At 47.6% G+C, this 16,872-nt stretch overlaps 1 protein-coding gene and 1 long non-coding RNA gene across 3 annotated transcripts in view; one reads left to right on the top strand and one right to left on the bottom strand.

The window, feature by feature from the left end:
• The window catches only part of FASN (fatty acid synthase), a 148,617-nt gene that overhangs the window by 88,474 nt on the left and 43,271 nt on the right, over positions 1-16,872 (top strand). For both annotated transcript variants that reach the window (XM_085885099.1, XM_085885100.1), the window contains exons 31-33: positions 1,601-1,779; positions 7,263-7,382; positions 7,482-7,604. In XM_085885099.1, coding sequence (XP_085741225.1) covers positions 1,601-1,779; positions 7,263-7,382; positions 7,482-7,604 — 422 coding nt within the window. The remainder of the gene's footprint in view (positions 1-1,600; positions 1,780-7,262; positions 7,383-7,481; positions 7,605-16,872) is intronic.
• Positions 16,630-16,872, bottom strand: part of LOC147024813 (uncharacterized) — a 20,643-nt gene continuing 20,400 nt past the window's right edge. Inside the window, exon 3 of the long non-coding RNA XR_015059207.1 lies at positions 16,630-16,872. This exon is cut by the window's right edge and continues 911 nt beyond it. This is a non-coding gene — a long non-coding RNA (uncharacterized LOC147024813).

Raw genomic sequence — 16,872 nt, 5'->3', positions numbered from 1 at the left:
TGTATCGTCCTAACCCACCTGCTGTTTGTTTAGTGCCGGCGATGTAGTTTAGTTGTCCGATTGAGTCTGTTAGTTTAGTTACGCAACGCACTAGGTTATTTTTTTGGGGACATGTATTCAAAATGTCACACTCAGGGATCCGTAGGTAAAATGTTCTCGGGGAAACCTGCACCTGCATGCCACATGGATGTTAACGACTCGGATTGAGTCTAGCAAAAGGGAGGGGGGTAGTGTTACGGTTCCTAGAACTGTATGCATACATACAGTTGTCCCGAAGTTAGTTATGCCATTAAGTATATGTGCAGATCCATCCCTTCCTTGTGTGTAGTGGGAAAGCAAAAGGGGTGCGTTGTGATGGTTTTTAGTTCGATTAATAAATCTTTATATCCTCTCCATCACGATCCACTGTCCACCTGCGTCTCCAGAGCCTCGTTGTTCCAAGGCAGAATCTTCACGTCCGCAGTTCCTTTTCGGCTTCCCCAAACGTTCCAATTCAATCTTGGTTGTACCACCGTCCACCTTCCTCAAACATGCGTGGAATGGGCGGGTTTTCCCGGATTGGCCAAAATACCGCCCAGAAAGGGCAGACCCCATGAAGGCCCTGTCCATTCAGGGCGGACGGTGACATCAGCTTCACCAAGGCACCTCCCCGACCTTCGGGATCTATAAATTACAACACCATCCTCAGGGTAGAGTGAGAGGACCTGAGAGTTCGTTGTTGGGTGAGAGAGTTTGGTGGGTTCGTTGGCTGGTTGCAAAGAAGGAAGGAAGGTCGTCAGTTGAGTTGGTCCCTTGGTTGTTGGTTGAAGAAGGAAGGTCGTGATCGTGGAGTGCCTGCCCACTTCTCGCCTCGGCGGCCCGTCTGTTGTGCTGGTCCGAAGATACCCGACCTTGACCGGGTCTCTCATTGGGTCCTGTCTGCTGCCCCGTTCTACCTTGGACTCCGCGCTCTCCACCCGGGCTCCTTCGCAGACACGGTCTCCACACGTGCGGCTGTGGGCCGAACTGCACGGCCTCTTTTGGGTGCCGCACCACGGAGCAGCCCTTCTCTCGGAACGTTCAGGTACCGAAAGAACTGCGACCTCAGCTCCCTCCCTCCGTGGCTGCAAAAGTCCTTTGCCATTCAACTGGGTTTATTTTGTCCGAGTGTGTATCTGAGTGTGTGGCACCTGTCTTATAAGTAGCATTGTATAAGTTATTTGATCTCAATAGTTGATAACTCGATAACATTCGGTCGCACTGATCGATAATGGTTTTGACTGTGATGGCTTCCTTCAGCTCAGGGATGGTGCTTGGCCTCCCCTGATGGACATTGTCGTTGACATATCCCCACAGATACAGTATATATCGCAAAAAAATTGTATGCAAAAGTATTTAGCCTTTTTTCCCCAATTTTTTCAACTCTGTATTTGTTTTTACCTACATTATTAACTAATATACTGTATATTTGCTCTTGTGAATGGTCAAATGTAGTTTGTGTTTCAGGAGAGAATGGATGTTTTTCACTATTGTATCTTACCTGAGTAACTTTCTTCTTCATCCCTCTTTACCTTACTCCCTTCTACCTTTCGCATTGTGATTTTACCCATTTGTTCCTTAGGACCATCGAAGAGGCTGCTACAGTGCCCGTTGTATACTCCACAGCATACTATGCACTAGTGGTTCGTGGTAGGTTGCAAAAGGGAGACACTGTACTCATCCACTCTGGCTCAGGAGGCGTTGGGCAAGCAGCCATCCAAATTGCCCTCAGCAGAGGCTGTCGGGTTCTGATAACTGTTGGTGAGTCACACTGGGGTATAGGCAAATCAGAAGAATGATGCAAGATAGTTAATATTGTTCTGGAAATCACTGAAGGAGAGTAGATGATAATAGTTATTTCCATAGTACATGTTCAGCATTAGCGTATGTAATAAGTGTACGACAGGCAGTGTCGAGTTTGTTTCAGTGAAGTTCCCTTCATCTCACTTCCCAAAATGTTTGTGTCACACCCATATTGCCACTTTAGTGTTTACTGTGGTTTTCCCCATTGTGATCTGTCATTATATTTTCGTTTAAAATAAACTAGAACGGACACTCGTAGAGCGCATACCTTCTCCGCAGCCACTAGTTACCTTTGTATTAAGTTGTCCACAACGCATCTCAATACAAATATGCATTTCGTGACCCCCATGACCTTTGACCCACAACTGCTACCTAGGGTGACAATAGTACTATACCTTGTGTCATTTCAGAAGATGGGGAATTGAACACTGAACAATTTGGAGTTTATTTGATGTAAATCGGAAACATATTAACCGTTTTCATCATGAAGAAAACGATGTTGACCTTTTTGTGACCTTGACCTTTGATCCGATCGCTCCCAAAATGTAATGGATTTGTCCTTTCATGATGCCAAACAAATCCAAAACAATTAAAGCCTCTCTGCGTTTTTTTTTTTTTTGCGTTAAGTTGTCCACAACGCTTTCCGATATAAATGTGAATTTGTGTGACCCCCTTGACCTTGACCCCCAACCGCTGCCTTGGGTGACAAAAGTACTATACCATGTGTCATATTAGATGGGGAATTTAATTTTGAACATTTTGGAGTTAATTTGCTGTAAATCAAAACAAAATTGACAATTTAATCGCGAAAAAACAATTTTGACCTTTTTGTGACCTAAACCTTAACCTTTGATCCGATCGCTCCCAAAATCTAATCGATTTGTCCTCTCGTGATGCCAAACACATCCACAAAATATCATGACAATCTGCGAAGTGGTTTTTGTGTAATGTTGTCCACAACGCTTCCCAATCAAAAACTCCATTTTGGTGACCCCTTGACCTTTGACTTCCACAGACTAACTAGGGTTGCAAACACTATACCATACGCTATATGAGTGGATCGGGATTTGAATACTAAACATTTTGGACTTAATTTGATGTAAATCGGAACAAAATTGACACTTTAATCGCAAAAAAACGATTTTGACCTTTTTGTGACCTTGACCTTGACCTTTGATCCGATCGCTCCCAAAAGCTTCGCCTGGCGTCCTTGAGTAACTGCACATCATCTCTGAAAATTTCATGCAAATCGGTCCAGCAGTTTTTGCGCAATGTTGTCCGCACACATATTTACCAATAAATAAATACACAGGGGTCAATACAATACCTTCGTCAAACGAAGTTTGCGAAGGTAAATATAAGGGTATGTTCTTTTGAACATATGAGTCCCCTAGGACCACCAGGTGGCGCCATGAATAGATACATAGCGGTAGCTGCTGCCGCTAGGCGAGTAGATGTTTAGCAGCGTCATCATGGTTGGCGTCTCGCAATATAATATATTAGCGTGATTAAAAATACCGTTTTTTCCTCGCATCTTCATGTCTGTCAAAAAACCAGTATCAAGGTGCACAACTACAGCTCATAACCTATCCATTGAGGTGTTTTTCGCCACTGTCCACACAAAATTCATCAATCAATTCTATACAGAGTCCGGGGACTCAATAATACCAACACTTGGGTCCACATGCCTTCCATGTGGACCCCAGACAATGTGGAGCAGAATCATGGAAAACCAGGTGTCAATGTGGCTGGCATGAGCATTGGCCATAGAAGAAATGGAGTCTCCAAGAAGGTGGGTGTAGCGCCTCCATCGAGAGGGGCCAATAACCACGCACCAGGCCATAAGAGGATCACAAAAAGCAGAAATCGCCCTCTCTCTCTCTCTGCTCTCTTCTCTCTACTCTCTGCTCTCTTCTCTCTACTCTCTGCTCTCTGCACCCAGGTTCAGATTCCAACACTATGGTCTTGCAGCTATCTCGGCGTGGTTTTCGGCTGTCCATAGTGTGCTGTGGTATGCTGCAGTGTGAACGCCGAGAGATCACATGATGGACAAAGCCCCTCAAGGCCATGCACCAGCACATCTTGGCATCAAAACCAGGCACTAGCAAGGCCCGCTCGCACCCCTGGTTCCTTTATGTCCTATCTTCTCCTTCTATCTGTCCTGTCACTTGAGTGAGTGAGGCAGTTAAGATTGGATAAGTAAGCCGATCAATTACCATATGCACGAGGGTTTATTACTTATTCATTTGTTTCACCACGTATGCAGTCATGTTCATTTCCCTTCTCCACCGCCCCAGTTTTTTGGCTATTAACTTCCTTTGTTAATGAAAACCCTGTCTGTTGTCATTGAGGGAATGGGTGCTCTGTAGCGCATTACTTAATTGGTCAATTAAATCTATACGTGGGAACAATTTGGAATCAGCGTGTTAAGATGCCATTGGTTAAAACCAAACTGTCCTCCGGCATCAATTAGCCAAATTTGAGATTTGAGAGCGCAGATTTGGAACAGTATCATTCTTAAACCACTGGCCAGCACCAAATTACAGGTGGACACAGCTACCTCTTGTCCTCTACCTGCCTGGGTGCTGGTCGGTGTGGTTAAAACTCTCCGACTATAACACTCGGTCACACTGGGGTCTAGGAACCATAAGAACGCTGCAAGGCAGTTGATATTTTTGATTAACATCAAAAACATGTACTTGTTCATCACTTGTTGAAGTCTTTCATCTGCTTGGAAATCCACCAACATAACTGCATTACATAAAGAATGTGCAAAAATTGATCCCCTAAACTACAGACCGATCATTTTCGTTCCAATCATAAGCAAGGTCATGGAATCCATCATCACAGTTGATATGAAAACCTTCCTTTTCTCCAACAACTTCATCTCAGATTACCAAAATGGATTCAGACCAGGTCACTCTACCTTGGACATGCTGCTTCTACTCACGCAACAATGGATGGAGACCCTCAATGTTAGACATGCAACCAGGGTCATCTTTCTGGACATATATCGTGCTTTGATAAAGTCTGGCATCCTGCCTTGCTCTCCAAACTCTCTGTCTATGGCATCCAAGGCCAACTCCATGCATGGCTTACTGTCTTCCTCTACTCTTGTAGCCAAAATATGGCACTCAACGCAATCCTTTCATCTCATCCCTCTGTCAAGGCTGGAGTGCCCCAAGGCAGTCTTATTCTTGGTCTGCATCAACGATCTCTCTCTCTCTCTCTCTCTCTCTCTCTCTCTCTCTCTCTCTCTCTCTCTCTCTCTCTCTCTCTCTCTCTCTCTCTCTCTCTCTCTCTCTCTCTCTCTCTCTCTCTCTCTCTCTCTCTCTCTCTCTCTCTCTCTCTCTCTCTCTCTCTCTCTCTCTCTCTCTCTCTCTCTCTCTCTCTCTCTCTCTCTCTCTCTCTCTCTCTCTCTCTCTCTCTCTCTCTCTCTCTCTCTCTCTCTCTCTCTCTCTCTCTCTCTCTCTCTCTCTCTCTCTCTCTCTCTCTCTCTCTCTCTCTCTCTCTCTCTCTCTCTCTCTCTCTCTCTCTCTCTCTCTCTCTCTCTCTCTCTCTCTCTCTCTCTCTCTCTGGAAGATTCTCTTTATATTTTTTATGATGACTCCACCCTCTGCCATGACATCACTTCATCCTTCAGACATCCTGCAGCCTCTTCCCTCTTTTCAGACCTTGAAAAATAGGGGCAATGCCCCTGCGCTCACCTGGTAGAACAAGGGAACCACTGGTAGGTGTGGATGACCCACAAAATATGTAAATTAGCTGATGGTTTGGACAAACTTGTGAAAGCACAATGCAGAGATTATTTATACCAAGTTGCATCTGAATCGTGTGAATACTATTTTAAAAGTCAAAAGTAATGATCCTGGTATCGTAATGACCTATGACCTTTGACCTTTCAATTTACCTTCTTAATATGCAATTTTTGATGGGATTTACAAGGCATCAGGAGGCCTTGGTTCTCAGAACTTCTACAAAGTTTGGTGAAAATAGGACTTTGAGTTTTAGCATCATGAGTGATGAAGGTTGTGGTAAAGTTTCATCGAAATTGTGTGTCGTTTCAGAGAAGGTGGCAAATATCTATTTTGGGGGGAGGGGGGGTATCATACCTGGACCAACTTTGACCCCTACATCAGTCTCCTTAGACCCCAAATTATTATTATTATTATTATTATTATTATTATTATTATTATTTATGAATGCTGTGAACAAACTTTGGTACATCACGGGTGATTTAAGTTTGTGGACAAGTTTCATCTAAATTGTGTGTTATTTCAGAGAAAGAAGATCCAAGTGTTTACAAACTAACTGACTGACACGCGATGCTAATACCTCACCTGAACTATATTCAGGTGTGCTAAAAATCACAAGCTGTTCAAACACTTGGAATCTGTCTTTTAAATCTTGACAAATGTCACACTCTCACTCTCACTCACTCTCTCTCTCTCTCTCCGAAAAGACCGTCTGGCAAACCCTCCTATCTATCTTCTAAAAAATCCTCTTGAGGAAGTTCAGTCATTCAAACTCCTGGGTCTCATTATCAGCCATGATCTTTCTTGAGCAAACTACATTTCAAAGTTGGCCCCCAAAGCAGCCACCAATTGGGCATCCTCTGTCATACAAAGTCTTTCCTTGGCACACCTTAACTCCTATCCACCGACAAGACTTTCAAATGCAGCTTGATGGAGTAATACTCTGCACTCTGGGCAGGCTTCCCTGCCTAAGTCTTACTCAGCTTGATGTCCTGGAAACCAAGGCCTTCAAGTTTCCCCTCTGCTCTTTCTGTGCCCCAAAGTTTCTGCAGGGCTCGCACTGTCTACCATCAACCCCCTTCTGGTGAAACTACCTAAATCCAGGATCACTGCTCACCTACACTCATTTGCTCCTCTTTTTCCCCACCTGTGGAACCAACTCCAACATTCTCTTCAATCTCATGCTTCCCTACAGGTCTTCAAGACAGCTGTTTACTACATCTCAGATCGTCCCCAATCCAAACCATGATCTCTTCTACCCTTGTAAACCACAACCCAATCCCTATTCCTTCCAAATTTCCAATTTTCCCTCTTGAGAGTTCTCTTCTGTATCCATATTGTCCACCCCATATATAGTCTCCTGTCTCCCATTCCTTCCCACCTGCATTGTTTGTCTGCCTCCCTCTGTTTTGGTCTTCTGCTCTACTGTTGGTGTTTCCCCCTCTCCCTCTCTCTCTCTGCTGTTCCTTTTGTCCTGGTGCATTTTGATCCGTTCAATGTATTAGTACTCGCTTTTCCACGAGCCTCGACTATGTATGCAGAATAAACAAAAGAAATACACCAACCAAAAGGTCTGGTTAGTGTTGAGTGTTTGCTGTTTGATCATTGCCTCCATGGCTCCAGTAGGCTTCAGTTCAGTGTACATGACAACATCACATAGTTAATAGAGTGTGTATTGTCCCACAGGCTCGATGGAAAAACGGGAATTCTTGAAAAAAAGATTTCCAGCACTTTCTGACGATTGCTTCGCCAACTCGCGTGATACAACTTTTGAGGATCATGTTCTTTGCAGCACCAAAGGCAGAGGTAAGCATCTATTGGCACCTGCATACTTGGTATTTTGGCATAATGGGGAAGTTGCTGAATGAATGTCTGTTATCCTTTTATTTTGATGATATTGTGCAGGTGTGGACATAGTGCTGAATTCGCTGGCGGAGGAGAAGCTGCAGGCCAGCTTGCGCTGCTTGGCACGTCATGGTCGTTTTCTGGAGATTGGAAAATACGACCTCTCTAACAATGCGCCACTTGGTGAGATGCAGCCAATAGTGTAATGCCATTCCACATAACCTTAGTATCACCTTCACAGGGAAAGCTTAAGTTTCACACGCAAGCTCTTAAGCTGAGAACCCCTGTTTCCATGTACTATCTTGTGTTCCAGCAGACCATCAAGTGAAAAATCACCATCCATTTATACATACTTTGGATCTCTCCATCAAAAAATCTCATTATCTTTGGATAATGAGATTTTTTTGAGATAATTTTTGAGATAATGAGATAATGAGAAAAAATCTTTGGATCTCATTATCCATCAAAAAATCCACTTTGATGGATAATGACAAATAACTCACTTTTGACAGACTATTGTGCCTGTTTTTATGTTTGATATACTTTGGCGTTATCAATTAGTTATTCCAAATGGAACTACAAATTATATATATATATATATATATATATATATATATATATATATATATATATATATATATATATATATATATATATATATATATATACACATTACAATGCCGAAAGAGAGTTGACACCGCCTTTAAAATGTTTCACCTTTTGTTGCTTTATAGCCTGGAATTAAATTGCATTAAATCAGACTTTTCCCACCTTTATTAACACAATGTAACCATCAACTTCCGAGTGGAAAAACATTCTACAAATTTCAGAATATTAATTAAAAATACAAAATTAGAATATCTCAGTTGGATAAGTGTCCAACCCCTGAATTAATACTTGGTGGAAGCACCTTTGACAGCAATTACAGCTGTGAGTCTGTTGGGATAGGTCTCCACCAACTTTGCACACCTTGATTGGGCAATATTTCCCATTCTTCTGCACAAAACTGTTCAAGCTCAGTCAAGTTGTGTTGGGAGCATTGATGGACAGCAATCTTCAAGTCATTCCACAGATTTTCAATTGCATTTAGGTTGGGGCTCTGATTGGACCACTCAGACATTTATCTTTTTGTTCCTTAGCCACTTCAGTGTAGTTTTGGTTGTGTGCTTCGGGTCGTTATCATGTTGAAAGGTGAACTTCCGTCCCAATTTCAGCTTTGCTGCAGAGGGCAGCGGGTTTTCCTCCAGGATTGTTCTGTATTTTGCTCCATCCATTTTCCCTTCTATCCTGACGAGTGCCACAGTCCCTACTGATGAGAAACATCCCCACAACATAATGCTACCACCACCATGCTTCAATGTAGGGATGGTGTTCTTTGGGTGATGTGCTGTATTGGGTTTACGCCAAATGTAACGTTTTGAATTTAGGCCAAAGGTTCCACCTTGGTTTCGTCAGACCACAAAACTTTTTGCCATATAGCTTCAGAATCTATGGAGGGGTTTTTTCACACCTCAAACGGGACTCAAGGTGGGCTTTTTTGAGTAATGGCTTCCTCTTGCCACCCTACCGTACAGGCCAGACTTGTGGAGTGTTTGGGATATTGTTGTCATATGCACACAGTAACCAGTCTTTGCCATAAAAGCATGTAGATCTTTCACAGTTTCCATTTGCCTCTTATTGGCCTCTCTGATCAGTCTCTTCCTTTCTTGGTCATCCTGTTTGGAGGAACGGCCTGATCTTGGCAGGGTCTTGGTGGTACCATATGCCTTCCACTTCTGAATGATTGTCTTAACTGTACTCCAAGGGATATTCAAGGCATTTGAAATATTTTCATACCCATCCTCTGATCTATGCCTTTCCACAACTTTATTCCGGATGTCTTTTGAAAACTCCCAGGGCCTCATGGTTGAGTCTTTGCTGTGAAATGCACTACCCAGCAGAGGAAACCTTCAGGAACATCTGATTTTATTTTGAAACAATCAGAATCACTACAATTTAACACAGGTGGAGGCAAATTAACTTGTGTGATTATTTTTGAAGGTGATTGGTTGCACCTGAGATAATTTACAATTGCTACTATTAGGGGGGTGGATACTTATCCAACCAATATATCTCGTAATGTATTTTAATCTAATTTTCTGAAATTTGTAAAATTTCTTTTTCCCTTGGAAGTTGTGGGTTACGATATGTAAATAAAGTTGGAAAAAGTCTGATTTGATGCAATATAATTCCAGGCTATAAGGCAACAAAAGGTGAAAAATTTGAAAGGGGGTATAGACGTGTGTGTGTGTGTGTGTGTGTGTGTGTGTGTGTGTGTGTGTGTGTGTGTGTGTGTGTGTGTGTGTGTGTGTGTGTGTGTGTGTGTGTGTGTGTGTAGATATATATTGTTGCGGGCCGGGGGTCTTGTGAGAAGACCACCAGGGGGGAAGCAACTCGGGTTCCTACCAGACTCCCCAGAATTGCGTGCGGTCGCACACTGGTAATTCCGTGACGCAGCAGGTTGCCAACCGACCGTGAACGGAAACAACTCAACCACGTGATCTCGGGTCCTCCCGTCTGTGAGTTAATCGGGTTACCTAATTAATCACGTGACCTCATTACCGGGGGACACGTCCTCGGTACGCCTTGTCCGAACCGGATCACTTTACCGAATCAGATGTAGCTGAGCGACACTGCCAAGGATGTACCGGCTAAAAGGAACGGATCGTTGGGAATAAAGTACCGGCTAAGTTAGGATACGGACCATGTTGGATCATTGAAAGAAAAGACAAAAATGAGCTGGGAACATTTCTACAAAGGATTTATGAACAGGCAGGCGAGGAAAGATATGTGGCACAGTGAATGTTGTTTATTGTTCTCTGTAGCAGGAATAGGAAGACATGTGAAAGGTGTGGCAATATACAAGCAACTTAAAAAAGCAGACACAGAGCAGAGTTATCCTGATATAATTCTTTTACACTCTTAACTTGAACGAGGACAGGCACCAGGACACACACACACACACACACACACACACACACACACACACACACACACACACACACACACACACACACACACACACACACACACACACACCGAAGAAGAGTAGTTAATGAAGAGAAAAAGGAGAGGAGATGAGGCTAACAGTCTCTCAATACCTTGCACGATTGCCCAACCGTGCCACCAATACATTTGGGGGGGATGCTCCGCTGGGCGATACCTCCCTGACATCTGGCATGTCGCTATTGCTTCGTGCAGCTAGCGTCAGTCCAGAGAATGAGACACAACCGTCAGGCGTGAAGGGAGGGACGTTGGTGAAGCCAGAAGCCAATGGGTGGAGAGAGGCGGCGAGGTGGTGAAGAAGGCGGAGTCAGTCAGCAACGAGTTGGTGCAGAAAGGTGGAGTCAGCAACGAGTTGGTGCAGAAAGGCGGAGTCAGCAATGAGTTGGTGCAGAAAGGCGGAGTCAGCAAAGTTGGTGCAGAAAGGCGGAGCCGGCAACGAGTTGCTGCAGAAAGGCGGAGTCTGCAACGAGTTGGTGCAGAAAGGCGGAGTCGGCAACGAGTTGGTGCAGAAAGGCGGAGTCGGCAACGAGTTGGTGCAGAAAGGCGGAGTCGGCAACGAGTTGGTGCAGAAAGGCGGAGTCGGCAACGAGTTGGTGCAGAAAGGCGGAGTCGGCAACGAGTTGGTGCAGAAAGGCGGAGTCGGCAACGAGTTGGTGCAGAAAGGCGGAGTCGGCAACGAGTTGGTGCAGAAAGGCGGAGTCGGCAACGAGTTGGTGCAGAAAGGCGGAGTCGGCAACGAGTTGGTGCAGAAAGGCGGAGTCGGCAACGAGTTGGTGCAGAAAGGCGGAGTCGGCAACGAGTTGGTGCAGAAAGGCGGAGTCGGCAACGAGTTGGTGCAGAAAGGCGGAGTCGGCAACGAGTTGGTGCAGAAAGGCGGAGTCGGCAACGAGTTGGTGCAGAAAGGCGGAGTCGGCAACGAGTTGGTGCAGAAAGGCGGAGTCGGCAACGAGTTGGTGCAGAAAGGCGGAGTCGGCAACGAGTTGGTGCAGAAAGGCGGAGTCGGCAACGAGTTGGTGCAGAAAGGCGGAGTCGGCAACGAGTTGGTGCAGAAAGGCGGAGTCGGCAACGAGTTGGTGCAGAAAGGCGGAGTCGGCAACGAGTTGGTGCAGAAAGGCGGAGTCGGCAACGAGTTGGTGCAGAAAGGCGGAGTCGGCAACGAGTTGGTGCAGAAAGGCGGAGTCGGCAACGAGTTGGTGCAGAAAGGCGGAGTCGGCAACGAGTTGGTGCAGAAAGGCGGAGTCGGCAACGAGTTGGTGCAGAAAGGCGGAGTCGGCAACGAGTTGGTGCAGAAAGGCGGAGTCGGCAACGAGTTGGTGCAGAAAGGCGGAGTCGGCAACGAGTTGGTGCAGAAAGGCGGAGTCGGCAACGAGTTGGTGCAGAAAGGCGGAGTCGGCAACGAGTTGGTGCAGAAAGGCGGAGTCGGCAACGAGTTGGTGCAGAAAGGCGGAGTCGGCAACGAGTTGGTGCAGAAAGGCGGAGTCAGCAACGAGTTGGTGCAGAAAGGCGGAGTCAGCAACGAGTTGGTGCAGAAAGGCGGAGTCAGCAACGAGTTGGTGCAGAAAGGCGGAGTCAGCAACGAGTTGGTGCAGAAAGGCGGAGTCAGCAACGAGTTGGTGCAGAAAGGCGGAGTCAGCAACGAGTTGGTGCAGAAAGGCGGAGTCAGCAACGAGTTGGTGCAGAAAGGCGGAGTCAGCAACGAGTTGGTGCAGAAAGGCGGAGTCAGCAACGAGTTGGTGCAGAAAGGCGGAGTCAGCAACGAGTTGGTGCAGAAAGGCGGAGTCAGCAACGAGTTGGTGCAGAAAGGCGGAGTCAGCAACGAGTTGGTGCAGAAAGGCGGAGTCAGCAACGAGTTGGTGCAGAAAGGCGGAGTCAGCAACGAGTTGGTGCAGAAAGGCGGAGTCAGCAACGAGTTGGTGCAGAAAGGCGGAGTCAGCAACGAGTTGGTGCAGAAAGGCGGAGTCAGCAACGAGTTGGTGCAGAAAGGCGGAGTCAGCAACGAGTTGGTGCAGAAAGGCGGAGTCAGCAACGAGTTGGTGCAGAAAGGCGGAGTCAGCAACGAGTTGGTGCAGAAAGGCGGAGTCAGCAACGAGTTGGTGCAGAAAGGCGGAGTCAGCAACGAGTTGGTGCAGAAAGGCGGAGTCAGCAACGAGTTGGTGCAGAAAGGCGGAGTCAGCAACGAGTTGGTGCAGAAAGGCGGAGTCAGCAACGAGTTGGTGCAGAAAGGCGGAGTCAGCAACGAGTTGGTGCAGAAAGGCGGAGTCAGCAACGAGTTGGTGCAGAAAGGCGGAGTCAGCAACGAGTTGGTGCAGAAAGGCGGAGTCAGCAACGAGTTGGTGCAGAAAGGCGGAGTCAGCAACGAGTTGGTGCAGAAAGGCGGAGTCAGCAACGAGTTGGTGCAGAAAGGCGGAGTCAGCAACGAGTTGGTGCAGAAAGGCGGAGTCAGCAACGAGTTGGTGCAGAAAGGCGGAGTCAGCAACGAGTTGGTGCAGAAAGGCGGAGTCAGCAACGAGTTGGTGCAGAAAGGCGGAGTCAGCAACGAGTTGGTGCAGAAAGGCGGAGTCAGCAACGAGTTGGTGCAGAAAGGCGGAGTCAGCAACGAGTTGGTGCAGAAAGGCGGAGTCAGCAACGAGTTGGTGCAGAAAGGCGGAGTCAGCAACGAGTTGGTGCAGAAAGGCGGAGTCGGCAACGAGTTGGTGCAGAAAGGCGGAGTCGGCAACGAGTTGGTGCAGAAAGGCGGAGTCAGCAACGAGTTGGTGCAGAAAGGCGGAGTCAGCAACGAGTTGGTGCAGAAAGGCGGAGTCAGCAACGAGTTGGTGCAGAAAGGCGGAGTCAGCAACGAGTTGGTGCAGAAAGGCGGAGTCAGCAACGAGTTGGTGCAGAAAGGCGGAGTCAGCAACGAGTTGGTGCAGAAAGGCGGAGTCAGCAACGAGTTGGTGCAGAAAGGCGGAGTCAGCAACGAGTTGGTGCAGAAAGGCGGAGTCAGCAACGAGTTGGTGCAGAAAGGCGGAGTCAGCAACGAGTTGGTGCAGAAAGGCGGAGTCAGCAACGAGTTGGTGCAGAAAGGCGGAGTCAGCAACGAGTTGGTGCAGAAAGGCGGAGTCAGCAACGAGTTGGTGCAGAAAGGCGGAGTCAGCAACGAGTTGGTGCAGAAAGGCGGAGTCAGCAACGAGTTGGTGCAGAAAGGCGGAGTCAGCAACGAGTTGGTGCAGAAAGGCGGAGTCAGCAACGAGTTGGTGCAGAAAGGCGGAGTCAGCAACGAGTTGGTGCAGAAAGGCGGAGTCAGCAACGAGTTGGTGCAGAAAGGCGGAGTCAGCAACGAGTTGGTGCAGAAAGGCGGAGTCAGCAACGAGTTGGTGCAGAAAGGCGGAGTCAGCAACGAGTTGGTGCAGAAAGGCGGAGTCAGCAACGAGTTGGTGCAGAAAGGCGGAGTCAGCAACGAGTTGGTGCAGAAAGGCGGAGTCAGCAACGAGTTGGTGCAGAAAGGCGGAGTCAGCAACGAGTTGGTGCAGAAAGGCGGAGTCAGCAACGAGTTGGTGCAGAAAGGCGGAGTCAGCAACGAGTTGGTGCAGAAAGGCGGAGTCAGCAACGAGTTGGTGCAGAAAGGCGGAGTCAGCAACGAGTTGGTGCAGAAAGGCGGAGTCAGCAACGAGTTGGTGCAGAAAGGCGGAGTCAGCAACGAGTTGGTGCAGAAAGGCGGAGTCAGCAACGAGTTGGTGCAGAAAGGCGGAGTCAGCAACGAGTTGGTGCAGAAAGGCGGAGTCAGCAACGAGTTGGTGCAGAAAGGCGGAGTCAGCAACGAGTTGGTGCAGAAAGGCGGAGTCAGCAACGAGTTGGTGCAGAAAGGCGGAGTCAGCAACGAGTTGGTGCAGAAAGGCGGAGTCAGCAACGAGTTGGTGCAGAAAGGCGGAGTCAGCAACGAGTTGGTGCAGAAAGGCGGAGTCAGCAACGAGTTGGTGCAGAAAGGCGGAGTCAGCAACGAGTTGGTGCAGAAAGGCGGAGTCAGCAACGAGTTGGTGCAGAAAGGCGGAGTCAGCAACGAGTTGGTGCAGAAAGGCGGAGTCAGCAACGAGTTGGTGCAGAAAGGCGGAGTCAGCAACGAGTTGGTGCAGAAAGGCGGAGTCAGCAACGAGTTGGTGCAGAAAGGCGGAGTCAGCAACGAGTTGGTGCAGAAAGGCGGAGTCAGCAACGAGTTGGTGCAGAAAGGCGGAGTCAGCAACGAGTTGGTGCAGAAAGGCGGAGTCAGCAACGAGTTGGTGCAGAAAGGCGGAGTCAGCAACGAGTTGGTGCAGAAAGGCGGAGTCAGCAACGAGTTGGTGCAGAAAGGCGGAGTCAGCAACGAGTTGGTGCAGAAAGGCGGAGTCAGCAACGAGTTGGTGCAGAAAGGCGGAGTCAGCAACGAGTTGGTGCAGAAAGGCGGAGTCAGCAACGAGTTGGTGCAGAAAGGCGGAGTCAGCAACGAGTTGGTGCAGAAAGGCGGAGTCAGCAACGAGTTGGTGCAGAAAGGCGGAGTCAGCAACGAGTTGGTGCAGAAAGGCGGAGTCAGCAACGAGTTGGTGCAGAAAGGCGGAGTCAGAAACGAGTTGGTGCAGAAAGGCGGAGTCAGCAACGAGTTGGTGCAGAAAGGCGGAGTCCGCAGGCGAATGGTTGAAGATGAGTTCCAGGCCAGGACGAGCAAGACAAATCGACAGGACTGAGCAAGCAGGAACGACGACACTTTAATGACTCGGGAATGACGACGACTCTCCCATCGCCCTGCGACCCTACCTTTTATAGATCTGGTGGTGCGGGGCGAGGGTGACGACCCAAAGTGATGTCGTCACCCGAATCGGGCACTCTGGTTGGGCCTCGGCCAGCACATGGGCCGGCCGCCATGACCGGAAGCGGCTCCACTTCACTTCCGGCCAGATGGTTCCAAGCTGCGGAATCATCTCGCTTTGAGCACCGTGACATGAATCGCCTTGTACCGAACCCCGTGCCGTGCCCCGGCCTCCCGCGGTTGGTGCTGGTCAATATGCCTGCTCCATGGTGCGCCACGCGGCCCGAGCGATCCGGCCGCACAGCATGCCTCTGCCTGGTAGCAGCTGCATCGAGGCGGAGGTGCGCGAGGATGTCTGCCATCTGCGGGAGACATTTGTGTCCGTCGTGATGAGTGAAGACCGATGGCAAGATGTTATTGTAACCCCATGCGCAGACCTGACCAAAGATGTGTGTTATTCATGCGTCGTTCTGTACGATGATAAAGTATCACGGGCTACACGCGACTCCACCATTGTACACGTGGTCAGCGTGCGGGTCCGTCTGCCATCGAGCATGCCCCGTACAGTGCGCGCGGGTCCGCCATTGTACACGTGGTCAGCGCGTGGGTCCGCCCGCAATCAAGCATGCTGTTCATGGTTATCAGAGGCAGTGGGATGCACGTTGCCAGCCCTGATCTGTTTCAGGGAATTGAGGGGAAGGATTGGATATAATCATAATTAGATTGGATATAATGGAATCATTATTAGATGGAGATTTGGAAATGGGTTGGAAAGGGCGCAGCCGCGTGCGCTTTGCAAGTTACCAGCATTTAGGGTGCCGTTTCTTCCGTCTCCTCGGTACGTGTTCCGTGCAGTGTGGGTGTCGTGTTGGGTGCGCTTTCTGTCCAGTGCGTGGAAATTATCGCTGCACGTGGGTTTGATAAGCTGTGATTTCTGCAGAGAGGTGTCTGGCGTAATGCCTGCTTGGCCTTTGCTGAGGACCCATCTCACAGCGAAGGGCACATGTGCCTGGGATTTACCTCAGGAATAAGAGTAGAAGAGTAGAGAAAATAATAGGAATGAGTGCAGAGATTTAATCATACCTAGCTATGAAGCTTACACAATGCACTGTCCCGTTGTCCTGCGAGACAAAAGGGAAGGGTCTGTCTGAATGTATATTAATGGAATAACTGTCTCGGATCCGCTGTATGATGGTTGCTCTTGCTTTGGAGGGATGCGGTTCCCAGAACGGCAACAATATATGTGTGTGTATATATATATATATATATATATATATATATATATATATATATATATATATATATATATATATATATATATATATATATGTATATATATATATATATATATATATACATGCATATACATATACAGGGTGTCCCAAAAAAATGTACTCGCTCTTTAAATGATAATAAATGCATTGTTTATTGACTTAGAAACAAGATTAATGGTAAAATGTATAAATGGATCGATGCATGTTTACAAATGTTCAAACTGACGACCATCACGTTCCAAACACAGCCGATAACGCGGACCAATGGATTCAACAGCGTTACGAATCATTTCATTTGGAACTGCAAGACATTGTCTTTCAATTACCTCTTTCAGCTCATCGACTGTTGCTGGTTTTGAGCCGTAAACCTTATATT

This window comes from Eptatretus burgeri, chromosome 6, assembly GCF_056783735.1.
Source record: "Eptatretus burgeri isolate ZD-2024b chromosome 6, Ebu_testis_v1, whole genome shotgun sequence".
Classification (NCBI taxonomy): Eukaryota; Metazoa; Chordata; class Myxini; order Myxiniformes; family Myxinidae; genus Eptatretus; species Eptatretus burgeri.
Note: the sequence above shows the minus strand (reverse complement) of the source record. Positions and strands in the feature narration are given on the sequence as shown.